At 39.1% G+C, this 17,048-nt stretch overlaps 1 protein-coding gene across 1 annotated transcript; it reads right to left on the reverse strand.

Annotated features, from left to right (window-relative positions):
- Window positions 1-7,333: 7,333 nt before the first annotated feature.
- LOC110914360 lies at window positions 7,334-8,128 on the reverse strand. The gene has a single exon (XM_022159157.1). It carries the CDS (start codon window positions 8,126-8,128, stop codon window positions 7,334-7,336), a length of 795 nt encoding a protein of 264 aa, XP_022014849.1.
- Window positions 8,129-17,048: the final 8,920 nt, after the last annotated feature.

Consider the following 17,048-nt stretch of genomic DNA (forward strand, 5'->3'; position numbering starts at 1 on the left):
TGATGCTTGGTCATGTAACTGTAAGCGATGCTTAGGGTTATTGTAGGGTGTAACGGTTGGTGATTGATGGGCCTCGACGAAAACACTTTGGGATTTCGGCCCAAGTGTTTTCGCCAACAAGGTGGATTTCGGCCCAACTGTTATGTCTGTTTAGTTGAATTATTCTGTTAGATGTTAAGATATACTTGTAACCTTGTTAAATAAGCAACTCCGTTAAATGTGCAACTCTGTTAGTTGATTTAACACTGTTAGTTTATTATTAACCTTGTTAAGCTTGTTAACCCCATCAAGCATGATAACTGATTAACTATGTTAGAATTTACCAAGAACTCAGTTATATCGAGTATGGTTGTATGAGCATGAACTAACTGTATATGCTACTTGATGATGCTGGCATGGATACACTATGTGACATAGATGGCATGTAAATTATTACGAACTGAAACTGATTAGATACGTGCGTAACTATAGGACTTGACTGATTACTTGTGAGCACTTACTTTAGCATACCGAGCAAACCAAGGTGAGTTCACACCCTTACTAAGGCATGGGATTCCCAAGGGCTTGGGAATGGGATTAAAGGAATGAGATTGACTAGATTCGTACATACACTGTTACTAGACTACCATACCATCGTCCTCGGTTGTGCAGGACACATACGTAAAACCTACGTATACTTATGCTACTCGCTATCCTCGGTTGTGAAGGATACTCACGTAAAACCTACGTGAACTTATACTCACTACTGCCTCGGTTGTGTCAGGCACTTACGTAAAACCTACGTAAACCTCCGCGTACCCCTATCCTCGGTTGTGAAGGATTACTTACGTAAAACCTACGTAAACTTGTACGTGTTACTGTTCTCGGGATATGTAGAACACTTATGGTTACGAATAGTCTAGTGGATATACAACATGGGAAGCCCCCACCAATAGAACGTACTATCGGCCCAGTAGAGCCACATGTTACCAACGAACTTACTATTACGCATTTACTTTCTGTGAACTCGCTCAACTAGTTGTTGATCCTCTGTTACATGCCTTGCAGGTCGTTAGGTACATGGAGCTTGCACAGGGAGGAGCTGGTCGTTGTGGGCTTGGATCGTGATTGTTTCTTTAAACACTTATGACATTACATTATTATTTATGTTGGGTTTACTTACATGCTTCCGCTACTTAAACAAATGTTGGTTTTGAACATCAATCATGTCTTGTTGAATTACATTATCTATTTTTATTATTAAATGCTATGTTCGGTATGATTGATGGCTTGATCCTGGTCAGTCACGCTCCCAAGCGGTGATACTCCGTGTGTGGATTTTGGGGGTGTGACAGATTGGTATCAGAGCCATTGGTTATAGAGAACTTGGTTTTAATATGGGTAAACGTTTTTATTAAAACCAGACTATAACCAGAACAGTGCTCTCAACGATCCACAACGACGCTTCGCTCCACGTGCAAGACTCAACATCCTAGGTAATAAGGTTTATGTTATTGCCTACATGCTAGAATTGCATAGAACTTTGCTCGTAGTATGCTTACATTACTTTGCTCACTACTTGTTACTCCTTGAGAACACCTATGTGCTTACACTCTTCTGTCATCGCGCTACTCCCGAACCATTCATACTTATGCTACCTTTACTGTTCGATCATGTCTGGACGTGTTAACATGACTCAAGCCCAGTTGACGGCTCTCATTAACGAACAAGTTGCTGCGGCGCTTGCAGCCGCACACGCAGGAGGTATAACCTGCTATTCCAAACCTATCCTACGATGTTAGATCCTACTCTCGTGACCCAACTCTCGCGCTTAACCTTGACCTATCTTTCTCGCGCAACGGGTCAGAACACACAGCAACCTGTCTACACATTCAAGAACTTCATGGACTGTCGTCCAAGCACATTCAGTGGCACGGAAGGAGCAGTGGGACTACTCCATTGGTTTGGGAAGCTCGAGTCTGTATTCGAGATGTGTGAATGCCCTGAGGCTCGCAGGGTCAGGTACGCCACTGGTACTTTGGAAGAAATCGCGCTAACCTGGTGGAACGCGCATACCTCATAAACATTTGTCGCAAATAGAGCGAGTCGATCGAAGATTTCATCACAAGATACAACAAATAATGCCAGGAAATAGGGGGCGTAGGCGAACACATGATGCTCATACACTTCACTAAGGTGGTACGCTGTGATGATCTAACTCGAACAATATCAGGGAAAGATGGCATGCCCAAAGATTGGGATAAGGTCATGTCGGCAGCCAGATTTGGGATCAGACAGAACGAAATTTGTCTAAGGGGAGGAGTCGTCATTACAGCGGAAACAAAAGCCAAGATCATAACCGATTTGGCAAGAAGGGTAGAAACACGCCTTGGAGAAGCTCCTAACCCAGCAGTTATAAAGGAGTGAAATTGTAACGCCCAAATTTTTCTTTTAAATTATTTAAATAATGACGTACTTTATCTAACGAAATTTGGGCATGACCCATTCGTAAAAGGAGCGGTCCCCTGTTTTTCACATTCAAAATATATGTTTAACACGACACTTTTCAAAGGACATAATATATACCATCAAACAACTTGACACGCATACGAAATTCGATAAGTTCAAAATACATAACAAGAACTAAGTTTTTAACTACTAGATATAGACATAGTGACCAAAATACTAAGCGTTGTCTTCTTTACAAAAGTAGCAGAATAAGGCGGGTCTTGAAGTGTGTTCGAACCAGGCGAAGCTTGAAAGCTAAACTTGAGATTTACCTACATAATCACAACAAAGCAAACCCATTAAAACTACACTACTTTCTTTAAATTCAAGATTCTATCTTACGGATTTGTAACCGTTTTGACATCCGCAACTTGTAAACTACTACATACTTTCATTCTTGCTCATAAGTATGTTCCAAATGGAACTTCATACCATTCCTTCTAGTCTTATAATCTCATCCTTCGACCCGTTTATAAAAAGGGTCTACACATATACCATTTTCATACTCAATTCAATTGACACATCTAATGTTAAACACAACAATATAATAAAATCATGAATTGTACAAGTAACGTACCTCGTTCCTGATTTCCTTGTTGCTTCGCGTGACTCGAACTTTCCTCCTTTACACCTATACATAATCATTCATACTTAGAATTCATGCCATAAACATATTAACATACATTCCTTGATAAGATGTCATACATTTTACTCTTACTTCACAAACACATTCAAATCATGATTTTTACATTAAATTTATGATTAACATGGCTGAATTCTTTATTGAAGCATTTCATCAAACACTTGGTGTGTATAGTATCAACAAAGCACAAGGTACAAGTGTTCATAGCATAGTTCTACTTATTCATTTTCTAGTCTAACAAGAAACAATCAAATTCATATTTTTCTTTCACCCTACATTAACTTATATAATTTCTCTATTACATATTGATTATGCATCAATTCACATCTATAAGCATGTTGTTTAAATCATCATGTTCATCATACTCCTACAACAAATGGGTATAAACTCTAAATCGCCCAATCAATCAAAATCAAACAAAATTCTCAATCTATTGTGAATTCCTAACTCACAATTACACAAGATTTCCACATAATTTCGTGATTGGGTTAAAACCCACTTTCTACAAACCACCAAATCAGAATTTTCGACTTACCTTGCGTTGAACAAGCTTAGATGGTTAAAGATTGGAGTTCATGCATCAGTTTAGGCCCTTAATTCCTTCCTAATCTTGTGATTTTCTGAAAACTAGGGTTTGTTCTTGGTCTCCTGCTCCTAATCGATCCCACAAACACACCAGAATATGTGTTTGTGTTTTTCCTTTTTCTTTTATCTGTTTTTATTAAAACTTCCATCCTTTTTAACAAGTTTAGTCCCTCTAATAACTTAGATTGTTTATTTGTCATATAACCTTCCTTCTAATCAAGTTACTAATATAAATACTTAACTAGGTTAAATATAACATGACTAGACATTTTAAGTAACATAATTAATTTGCATATTTTGGGGTGTTACAAGTCTACCCCCTTAAAAGAGGTTTCGTCCCCGAAACCTTAATACGTACCAAATAATGTCGGGTAGAGCTCCCTCATTTCATCTTCTAACTCCCATGTAAGATCCGATCCTTTCCGATGTTGCCATTGCACCAAGACTTGCTTTATAGTTTTGTTCCGAAGGTGGCTTACCTTGGAATCCTTGATAGCTATCGGTCTTTCGACGTAATTCAATCTTTCGTCTATTTCAATATCGTCAAGGGGCACGTATGCCGTCTCATCCGCTAAGCACTTTCTCAATTGTGACACATGGAATGTGTCATGTATTCCATCTAAGGTTGGCGGTAATTCCAACCGATAAGCTACCTTTCCAACCCGAGCTAAAATCTTGAATGGCCCTATATAACGAGGACCTAGCTTTCCCCGCTTTCGAAAACGGATTATACCTTTCCATGGGGTCACCTTCAATAACACACGATCCCCTACTTGAAACTCAATAGGACGTCTTCTTTGATCTGCATAGGCTTTCTGTCGATCCTGAGCCGCCTTTAAACGGACTTGGACGAGTTCAATCTTCTCATTAGTCTTGGCTATCACATCGTTGGGCGCAATTTCTCTTTGCTCCACTTCTTCCCAACAAATGGGAGTTCTACACTTTCTCCCGTACAACATTTCATACGGTGCCATTTGAATGCTATTGTGGTAGCTATTGTTGTACGAAAATTCCACCAACGGGAAGTGGTTATCCCAGCTCCCCCCGAAATCTATAGTACACGCTCGCAGCATGTCAATAAGTGTTTGAATGGTTCGCTCAGACTGACCATCCGTTTGGGGGTGGTAGGCGGTGCTGAAATGTAATTTTGTACCCATACTCTCATAGAAACCTTGCCAATATCGAGATGTGAATCGGGTATCTCGATCCGACACGATAGATACAGGGACTCCGTGTCGAGATATTATCTCGTTAACATAAATATCCGCCATCCTTTCAGAAGAGTAAGTCTCCCAAATGGGTAAGAAGTGCGCGCTCTTGGTGAGGCGGTCCATGATCACCCATATAGCATCGTGACCTTTCCTTGTCTTAGGAAGCTTGGTCACTAGGTCCATCGTCACTTCTTCCCATTTCCATACCGGAATCTCTAACGGTTGCAACTTTCCATATGGTTTCTGATGTTCTGCCTTTACTTGCAAACAGGTCAAACATTTTGCAACATACTTGACGATATCGCGTTTCATACCAGGCCACCAATAACTTTTCTTCAAATCCAAATACATTTTTGTAGCTCCGGGATGAATCGAAAATCGGGATTTGTGAGCTTCTTCGAGTAACACGTTTTTCGTTCACTAAACCGAGGTATCCATATCCGGCCATGCATTGTTTTAATTCCACCGGATCTTTCTTCTAATTTATCCACAAACCCCTTTGTTCTTTCCTTTCTTGAATCCATTTCGCTCAGCGACTTGATTTGGGCTTCCTTAATCATTTCAAGAAATCGAGGTGTAACTACCATCTTCATGGATTTCACTTGAATTGGAGGCGGATAGTCCTTTCGGCTTAGGGCATCGGCCACTACATTTGCCTTGCCCGGATGATAAAGGATTTCACAATCATAATCCTTAAGAAGTTCTAGCCACCCTCGTTGCCTCATATTTAAATCTTTTTTCTCGAAAAAGTATTTAAGGCTTTTGTGGTCAGAATAAATTGCGCTTTTCGTACCGTATAGATAATGCCTCCATATCTTCAAAGCAAACACTACCGCAGCTAACTCCAAGTCATGGGTTGGGTAATTACTTTCGTGTGATTTCAATTGCCTTGAAGCATAGGCAATGACTCTACCCCAACCCTTGGTGGGATGCATCAGTAAATACCACCAAGTCTTCCGTTCCATCAGGTAAGGTTAGTATCGGGGAGCTCGACAGCTTTTCCTTCAAAGTTTGAAACGCCTGTTCTTGATCTATATCCCATGTAAACTTCCCATTCTTCTTGGTTAACTTGGTCAACGACAGGGCCAATTTAGAAAAGTCTTGAATAAACCTCCTATAATAGCCTGCTAAACCCAAAAAGCTTCTCACTTCACTTGGGTTCTTTGGAGGTACCCATTTCATAACAGCTTCCACTTTTGACAGATCCACTAAGATACCATCCGCATTAATCACATGACCGAGAAATTGTACTTCTCTAAGCCAGAAAGCACATTTAGAGTATTTCGCGTACAATTTCTCCTTACGGAGCACTTCAAGAATCTCGCGCAAATGACATGCATGTTCGGCCTTACTTCGGGAATAAACTAAGATATCATCTATAAAAACTATAACGTATTTGTCTAACATGGCCCGACAAACTCGATTCATAAGGTCCATGAACATGGCAGGCGCATTCGTTAACCCAAAGGACATTACTAAGAACTCGTAATGTCCGTATCGGGTTCTAAATGCCGTCTTCGCCACATCCTCCTCCCGTACCCTTAACTGATGGTATCCGGATCGTAAATCAATTTTTGAAAACCAACTTGCCCCTTGTAACTGATCGAAGAGATCGTCGATTCAGGGCAACGGATATCGGTTTTTCACCGTCAGCTTATTCAACTCTCGATAGTCGATGCACATGCGCATCGAACCATCTTTCTTTTTGACAAAAAGTATAGGCGCACCCCAGGGCGATACGCTCGGGCGTATAAATCCCTTGTCAAGCAATTCTTGTATTTGAACCATTAACTCCCGCATCTCAGTTGGGGCCAACCTATAAGGAGCCTTGGCTACGGGTTTGGCATCGGGATACAATTCAATCTTAAAATCCACTTCACGTTCTGTTGGAAGCCCCGGCAAATCTTCCGGAAAAACATCAAGAAACTCGTTCACGACTTCAACCTCTTCTATCTTAGGGGTTTTCTGCTTAGTATCCACCATGTAGGCTACAAATGCCTTGCTTCCATTTCGTACATACTTGAATGCTTGGACTATAGAACAAAACTTCGAATTAACATTCCTTTCCCCTTGTATACTTACTCGTTTTCCTCCCGGTGTTAACACATGAATAACCTTCTTCTCGCATTGAATTTCGGCATGATGTTTAGCTAGCCAATCCATGCCAACTATAACCTTAAATTCCCCCAATACCATGGGAATAAGGTTAATGGCAAACTTCTCGTCTTCAATGATAATTTCACAATTTCTACAAACTTCGTGCAACAAATAACTCTTACTATCAGCTATCTCTACTTCTAATGGCACATGCATTCTTTCGATTCTAAAAGAGGGGTCTGACACTAATTCACTTGATACAAACGATCTACTGGCTCCAGTATAAATAACACATAAGTAGGCATCAAGTTCAATGAGAATATATCTGATACAACATTCGGGTGGTCCTTTGCTTCTTCAGTCGTGATCTGAAACATCCTCCCCTTAGCTCTTGGGGCTTCCTCCTTTCTTGCTTCCTTATCGGTTTTCTGTTGAAGCTTGGGACGTTCAGCCTTAATATGACCCAGTTGGAAAAGTTGTAGCACGTTCTGGAAGGATTAGGACACCTATAGTATGGATGTCCCTCTTGACCACAATTGTAACAACCCTTCTTCCCTTTCAAGCACCCCCACGTGTGTAACTTTCCACAAGTTTTGCATTTTGGAATGCTACCTTTAGCCTTATCCTTCTTGCCCTGATCTTGAAATTTCTGTTTCTTTGATGGACTCGAACTGGGAACATTCTCGGGCACTCTCTTCTCACCGCTCTCTGCCTGTCTTCTTAGCTCAATCTCCCTATCTCGGGCCAAGTTAATAAGCTCATTCAAGGTTTCACATTTAGCGCGAATTATGAACTCCCGATACTCAGCCTTCAACATACCATGATAGCGGTTTATCTTCATTCTTTCCGTCCCCGCTATTTCTTTACAGAATTTCAGCTTGTCAAGAAAAGTGTTGGTGATTTCATCAATGGTTTCGTCTTTCTGACGGAGATGTAAGAAATCTTCTTGGATCCTGTCAATGGCAGATTGCGGGCAGTGGTACTTTAGAAAAGGTTCCTTGAACTCTTGCCACGTCAAGACTTGAACTTTGTCTTCCCCAATCTCTTTACTATAAGCATCCCACCAATCTTTAGCTTTGAATCGCAACAAACCGGTGGCAAACATCACTTAATCCTCCTTTTCACAATGACTCCTTACGAACACCGCCTCACTACTTGCAATCCACCTTTGACATGCTATAGGATCAATTTCTCCTTTGAAAGGTAATGGGTTGCACGCCATAAATTATTTGTATGTGCATTTACGAGTTCCTTTCCTTCCTTGCATTTCTCCTATCATCCCCTTTAACTCATCCATCTTACTTTCCATCATTGTTTCCACCACTTCCAACACATGGCTTTCCACTTCTTGGGCTAATTGAGGAATATTTGCCTGCATTGCCTTTCCAATCTCTTCCGAAATCATAGTTTCCAGTTGTTCTTGTTGTGTCGCTTCATCCTCATTCGTATCCGCCATCTACACATAAACATCATTCTTCATTCATCCCTTCCATCACATAATCATAGAAGTAATACATAAGTTCCTTTGAAGGCTCAACAGTCATACATATTACCATTCTTTAGAGTCTTATTATAACGTTTTTAAAACTTCCCGTGTGATAAAAACATGAAATAAATCAACCATTTAAAATAGGCTGAAAATGCTCCCCACCGTAAGTTACGGTGGCTACCGTAACTTACGGTGGCGTCTTTTTCCTTACGGCCCAAACCTACTGTCTTACGGTAGCCAAATGTCTCAGGGAAGTTACGGTAGCCACCGTAGCTTACGGTGACGCCCAGCATGCTATGGTCGATTTTTATATTTTTGCAGCCATTTTTTCCGTCCCGTCTTAACCCAAACTGATCCATTTCATCCCACACTTTTCCACATCATCCCGTAACAATTCCATAACATTCCATAACTAAATTATTCGTAATGTAAAACTAAAACTTTAAAGGTACTTACTTGCTTCGCGCCGCGGAACGAACACACACTTCGCACGAGCTTTCGGTTTGAGTTCAAGCATCTGATGCTTGAATCCTTCAAACCTAGGCTCTGATACCAACTTGTAACGCCCAAATTTTTCTATTAAATTATTTAAATAATGACGTACTTTATCTAACAAAATTTGGGCATGACCCATTCGTAAAAGGAGCGGTCCCCTGTTTTTCACATTCAAAATATATATTTAACACGACACTTTTCAAAGGACATAATATATACCATCAAACAACTTGACACGCATACGAAATTTGATAAGTTCAAAATACATAACAAGAACTAAGTTTTTAACTACTAGATATAGACATAGTGACCAAAATACTAAGCGTTGTCTTCTTTACAAAAGTAGCGGAACATAAGGCGGGTCTTGAAGTGTGTTCGAACCGGGCAAAGCTTGAAAGCTAAACTTGAGATTTACCTACATAATCACAACAAAGCAAACCTGTTAAAACTACACTACTTTCTTTAAATTCAAGATTCTATCTTACGGATTTGTAACCGTTTTGACATCCGCAACTTGTAAACTACTACATTCTTTCATTATTGCTCACAAGTATGTTCCAAATGGAACTTCATACCATTCCTTCTAGTCTTATAATCTCATCCTTCGACCCGTTTATAAAAAGGGTCTACACATATACCATTTTCATACTCGATTCAATTGACACATCTAATGTTAAACACAACAATATAATAAAATCGTGAATTGTACAAGTAGCGTACCTCGTTCCTGATTTCCTTGTTGCTTCGCGTGACTCGAACTTTCCTCCTTTACACCTATACATAATAAGTCATACTTAAAATTCATGCCATAAACATATTAACATACATTCCTTGATAAGATGTCATACATTTTACTCTTACTTCACAAACACATTCAAATCATGATTTTTACATTAAATTTATGATTAACATGGCTGAATTCTTTATTGAAGCATTTCATCAAACACTTGGTGTGCATAGTATCAACAAAGCACAAGGTACAAGTGTTCATAGCATAGTTCTACTTATTCATTTTCTAGTCTAACAAGAAACAATCAAATTCACATCTTTCTTTCACCCTACATTAACTTATCTAATTTCTCTATCACATATTGATTATGCATCAATTCACATCTATAAGCATGTTGTTTAAATCATCATGTTCATCATACTCCTACAGCAAATGGGTATAAACCCTAAATCGCCCAATCAATCAAAATCAAACAAACTTCTCAATCTATTGTGAATTCCTAACTCACAATTACACAAGATTTCCACATAATTTCGTAATTGGGTTAAAACCCACTTTCTACAAACCACCAAATCAGAATTTTCGACTTACCTTGTGTTGAACAAGCTTAGATGGTTAAAGATTGGAGTTCACGCATCAGTTTAGGCCCTTAATTCCTTCCTAATCTTGTGATTTTCTGAAAACTAGGGTTTGTTCTTGGTCTCCTGCTCCTGATCGATCCCACAAACACACCAGAATGTGTGTTTGTGTTTTTCCTTTTTCTTTTATTTGTTTTTATTAAAACTTCCATCCTTTTTAACAAGTTTAGTCCCTCTAATAACTTAGATTGTTTATTTGTCATATAACCTTCCTTCTAATCAAGTTACTATTATAAATACTTAACTAGGTTAAATATAACATGACTAGACATTTTAAGTAACATAATTAATTTGCATATTTTGGGGTGTTACAGAAATACAACTCAAATGATGATACGCGAGCAACGATCAACCAAATCAATCACAAGAAAAATATCAAGCAGGAAATAGAGAAAAACAATGGACTCCAGTCACGAGAACTCCACATGAAATTATGAGTACGGAGAACCATCAGTTTAAACCACCCCAAAATAAAGTTACCGAATCCGGTTTCACTTACCGCCAACAAGGAAGAAGACGATTATGTTAGTGGTTGGTGGTTGTTAGAAGAAGTCGGTTGCTGGTACGAGACATTTCCAGATCTGAAAATTTGTCACCATAGCTTCAGATCTGAAAATCAGTCACCACGATGTGAAACCGGAAATACGTAGAGAGAAGTGGCTGGACGCCCTACCTTATTTGTCTCTCTTTATACAATCCATGTCTCCACTTTATTTTGTTATACCAATCTCACATATTAACTAGTTACATATGTAACAATTACTAGTATAACTACGAATAAAAAAATATCGTCATATTAAAAATGAATTTATTTAATCTGAAATTTAAAGTTGATTTGAATGAAAAATAAAGTTGTAGATAAAGTAAGAGAGAAAATGTGGTGAGTGAAAAGGTTGGGAGAGGATGTTGGTGAGAGAAAAGATGGAGAGAGAACGTTGATAAGAGAAAAAGGTGGAGAGAAAACGTTTGTAAGAGAAAAAGATGGAGAGAGAGTGTTGATAATATATATATATATATATATATATATATAGGTACTGGATCAGGAGAAAACAATGAAAAGTGTGAGAACGGTGAGAACGGATCATGGCTGGTGGCCACGTGGTATAGCGCTCTAAATTATATGCAGGGGTACGATTGTCATTGTCCACGTCCCGCTGTGTCACACCCCCAAAATCCACATGTGGAGTACCACCGCTTGGAGGCGTGACTGACCAGGATCAAGCCACCAATCATATTGAACAAGCATGTAAGTAATTTATAAAATCTAACACAGTACGATCGGTGTCCAAACAAAACATTGTTTAAGTTGCAAGCGGAAGCATAATGTCTAAAACCAAAACATAAGTTTAAACGTTTCAATGTTTAACATGGTACACAATTGTCCATGTCCCACAACGACTCTTTCCGCTCCCATGCAAGCTCTATAGATACCTAACGACCTGCAAGGCATGTAACAAAGAGTCAACAACAAAGTTGAGCGAGTTCACAGTAGGTGTTTGTTTTAAGTAGTTTCTCAAGAACTAAGAGTTGGTTTGCAACTACGGTAAACCAACTTTCCTTGTTTACCAAACCATGATCAGTGGGGGCTACCCCGTGTTATAGACCACTTGACTAGATGCATATATCGGTGTCCTTCCCAATTCGAGGACAGAGGTATGTTTATATCGGTGTCCTTCCCAATCCGAGGATAGAGGTACGTATGAGAATACGCATGTTTAGCGCAGGCGTCCTTCCCAATCCGAGGACGGAGGTGTGTATAAGAACACATAGGTTTAGCGCAGGTGCCCTTCCCAAACCGAGGACTACGGTACGTAGTAAATACGTAGGTTAAGCGCTGGTGTCCTTCCCAAACCGAGGACGGAGGTATGTAGTCTATTAGCGGTGTGTGTACAGGCTTCGTCATAGCTATTAAATCCCAATTCCCCGGGAATCCCATGCCTTAGGAGTGTGAACTCACCTTGGTTTGCTTGGCAGATACACGAAAAGGTCACCTGAGCTATATGTGGTCAACCACGTCCTAACTTGGTTACCATACAAGTCAGGTCTAGGTTCAAGTAGTGCACATAAGTTTTACACATAGCCTAACAGGTTACAACACGTAATGATCATGGCAAACACGTTTATCATGTTAACAGTCATAACATATCCGAACTTGTGCGATCATGACGTATTGGGCTGAGGTAACAATGTAAGCCCAATAACATCTTGTGCGAGTGGGTAGTTGAAACCCAAACAACTACCCGGCCCAACATGTTGTGCGTTCAGCACTCCTTAGTGCGATCCACAACATGTTGTGTGATCCAACATAACCCGGCCCAACTTATAAATAAGCCCAACGATATATACACAGCCCAAATAATAACATGCATTGGTCTTGTGCGGTCCGGATGGACTTGTGCGATCCGGTTAAGTTGTGCGATTGTGTTTTGGGCTGTTCGGCCCAATAGCATATCAAGGTTCAATATATGTGTGTGGCCCAAGCCTTGTGCGAGCAGCACTGTCTTGTGCGATCCACAAGTCTTATGCGATCATGCATAACTAAACAGTACCCTGTGCTTAGATGGTTGTACCTAGCTTGTGCGATTAGCTCTTGTACGATCAGATCAGGTCTTGTGTGACCTGATCTTATGCGACCGAGAGGGCTTGTGCGACCGGTTAACTAATTTCCTTAATTCATGCAATAGTTACAATCATTCAAACAATTTCCAAATTTCCATTCGATCAATCAAGCATATTCCAGCCGATTCTCATGAACCCTAATTTTGAATAAAACATGAACAATAATCATAACACTTAAACGTATTAACATGATTCGTGTTCTTGATTACATAGCATGCATACTAACATAACAATCCCCACAATTCATTCGATGATTAACATATTACAACCCGTTATCATTCATTCGGTTCTAGATCATCAACACATAATCATCAACTCTAATTTAGTCTAAACATCCTACACAAGTGAATCGATCTACATGAACAACCTTAACGATTTACAATCATAAACAATCATATATCATCCCTGAATCATTATGTGGAAGCATGTAGATCGCAACATCAAGTAACATACAATTAGTAATTAAATCACTAACCGGAAAGCCAAAGAACTAGGTTGATCGAGATGAGGGGCTTCGGCTGTGAGAATTGCCGTCGGACGAGAGAGAGAGGAGAGGAGAGAACTAGGGTTTGATGTGTGTAGAGTGTTAGCAAATAATGGGGGAGCAAAACCTCACAAGGGTTTTGTATCGGTTTATATAGGGGAGTGGCCGAACCCTCCTAATGGGCTGCCCATTCGGTTCAATTACGAAAGAGTAAGGCTGTTCACGAGCCGAGCCGAACCGAGCAGACCTTTGCTCGTGCTTGGCTCGTTTACAAACCGAACCGAGCGGAGCGGCTCATTTAAAACCGAGCCTCAAATCAAGCGAGCGTTTTTCGAGCAGTAAATATTCCGAGCGAGCGTCGAGCGAAATTCGAGCAATTTGGACAACCATGTTGCCCGATTTAAATTTGCTGAGAGAGATAGTGACAATGTTTGGTCTCAAGGTTTTATGTCTTTAAAAACATGCACATTTAATGGTATAATATTTTTCTTATGAATAACAATGTTGTGGCCGATAAGCCGATGATTATATCGCACGAACAATTACGTTGAGAGCAGGAGACGATCGATTTAGGGTAACGGCATGAAACATTGAGGTGATAAGCAGTCTGTCTTTTATCGGTTTAGGGTTTAACTTTTAGATTTGATATTAATTTTTTTATTAGCGTGGTTGGTCTAGTACGTATAGATGTAGTTGTAAATTTGTATATAGTGAACCAAAATCTAATATAGTGGTATATATAAAACTATAAATTTAATTTATATTTAAGTATATTTGTATGTGTAATGTGTGTATATATAGGTGTGTGTGTATATATATATGTATAATTTATATTTGTGTATATGTATGTGTATATACATGTTTATATATGTATGTGTATATGTATATGTATCCTAATTAAAAATAATAATTCAAGCCGAACCGAGCCGAGCGGACCTTTGCTCATGCTTGGCTCGTTTACAAACTGAACCGAGCGGAGCGGCTCGTTTACAACCGAGCGTCAAATCGAACGAGCATTTTCCGAGCAATTTCCGAACGAGCGTCGAGCGAGCGACGAGCGACGTGCGATTTGAACGGCCCTACGAAAGAGTGTGGGCCGAGAGTGGTAAGGAACCAAAGCCCAAAGGCTTGTGCAATCGGGTTGTTGTTGTGCAATCGGTTCGTTTTGTGTGATCTTATTACATACATACATGCACAACACATATTCACATAACATAACAACATAGCATTTCATTAATCATCAAAGTTCACATAATCACATAGGGTCCATATACGTTACATTAAACACAAAGATGGGTTCTGGAATACGAGTTGTCACACACTAAATAATGGCGTTATGATTCCGTTGCAAAAAAAAAATTAAATAAAAATGGCGTTTCATCGTTATGCTAGTTTTACATGGCGTTTTTTTAAAAGTATTTTTTCAAATGACGTTTATGTTTGAATGGCGTTCTATTGATATCCAACAGATATGGTGTTTTTGTGTTTTTTACTTGTTTTAATTTAGTTTTTTAACCCTTTTTTTAATGTTGTTTATGTTTAAATGGTTACTATTTGTTAATTATTCTAATCATGGCGTGTTCATTGTTTTGCATAAATATCATCGAAAATCACATAACGAAACATGTAGATGCAATAATCTAAAAAGCAAAACACATTAGTCAACATTAAAATTATACAATCCATGGCGTTTTAGCTAATCTACATAATCTAGCATCCTTTGTGTTATTCTCTTGTCCGCTGTTTCATACATTTCACGTATTTTCCCCCTAAAGCCAAGAATTTTCTTACAGATTTTGTCAATCGTGTTCTGATTTCGTTTTCTCTATGAAGCAAGATTTTTACAATGTATTTCATCCTTAGTTCATTTAGTTGTATCTGCTGTAGTTGATTTGGGGCATCTTCTTTTGCCAAACCACTTCTCTAACCAGCTATATCCCCCATGTATGTTTCCATATGCCTCATTGCAAAAACCCCACAGTCGACCACGTTAGATGTTGTCCTCCAATCCATCTTTTGTCTGACAATCTCCGCCGACTTCATGATCTTATGCTGTGTGTGTTTTTTAAGAAGCAAGTAGTTTGCAAAAGCACCGTGCTGCAGTTTCACATTTTTTTTGCATATATTAGTTTGGCATTTTGTCAACATAGTTCCTATATACAAAGTTTTTAAGATACTTACAAACTTTCCCAACCATCCATCATACTTGTCTTTAATGCTGAGGTCATCCCCTGCACTGCCGTTATCCAATACATTAACTCTTTCGTGTTTTATGTTGAAACAGACAACATAGAAATGTCTTGCCCATATAATTGGCATGAAGACCAGTTCATAATCTTTGATATTTTTATCTTTCTGGTCTCCTTTGAAACGGGCATTTTTCAGAACAGTTTCCATGTTTCTGTTGAATTCTTTGTACCGTAAATTTACTTTCGTTGTTTCGTCGTATGCCGGAGTATTCTGTAATATTGAGTACCACATTTTAAACAACAAAACAATGTCCTATTATAATTTCATCAATTAAATATAGCAAAAGAGTTACCAGCATTATTTCTGTGCAAAATAACCTTGAGGGTGATTCTGGAGCCTTGTATATTTCTTCATAGTTCAGGATATGTGCCTAATGGTGACATGTGCATGAAATCCTGGTTTCATGCTCTCACAAAGCACCCTCATGAGTGTAAACTTTCCTCCCATCTTGAACATCTCAGTCCTAAAAAAACATCATTTGGCGTTTTAGTTATACAAACTCATTCTATTATACGACATGGCGTATTGAGCGTTTTTACATGCATATTCAAGTAAACGTGATAAATGGAAAGTTTGGCGTTTTATTTTGAGAGAAGTGTACATACTCGTAATCACCGCATCCAGTGAAGATGTATGTGGCAATGTTATTTTCATGGTTCGTCCTTGGTTCATGTATAACCACTTGCCTCCTTACATAAGGTGACAAACATGCCCTGCTCAATTTCTTATCTCTCTTCTCCTTTTCACCCACAGTCTTTTTGTTTATATTTTCATCTTCTTCATCATCTCTATTAGCTTCTTCATCACCAGGCAACTATTCACGGTTTAAAATTTTATTTTCTTGCATCACCTTTGTGATGTCTGTAGTTTTGTCCTCATCACCCTTCTCTTGCACATCTGACCTGTTTGGCATTTTTGGTGGTGATGTGTTGATGGCGTTTTCATCTTGGGGTTTATTGGGTGTCTCTTCCTCTTCAAAAGTTTCCAAGAGGTTTTTCCCAGCTGTAGATGGTGGCTCCTCATATGGCGTTTTATCAAACACTGCACCTTGTTGGTCAACACTTTTGTTTACCATCTCCCCTTCAGTTTTTTTCTAGTTCAGTGATGAACGCCTGACTGTATTGTGTTTTTGTTGGGGGGATGTTTGCTGTGTTATCAAATACATGCATTTTTTGGGTCTCTTCAGCAGGTTGCAGATGTTTTTTATTGCTTTAATCACTTCATCCACCACCTTTGAATTATCTAGACTTTCTTTTATATCAATCATTTGTTGTAGATCTTGTCTAGACAGCTCCAAAACCTCAGCAATATTCTTTTTAA

The sequence above is a fragment of the Helianthus annuus genome, chromosome 15 (genome assembly GCF_002127325.2).
Source record: "Helianthus annuus cultivar XRQ/B chromosome 15, HanXRQr2.0-SUNRISE, whole genome shotgun sequence".
Classification (NCBI taxonomy): domain Eukaryota; kingdom Viridiplantae; phylum Streptophyta; class Magnoliopsida; order Asterales; family Asteraceae; genus Helianthus; species Helianthus annuus.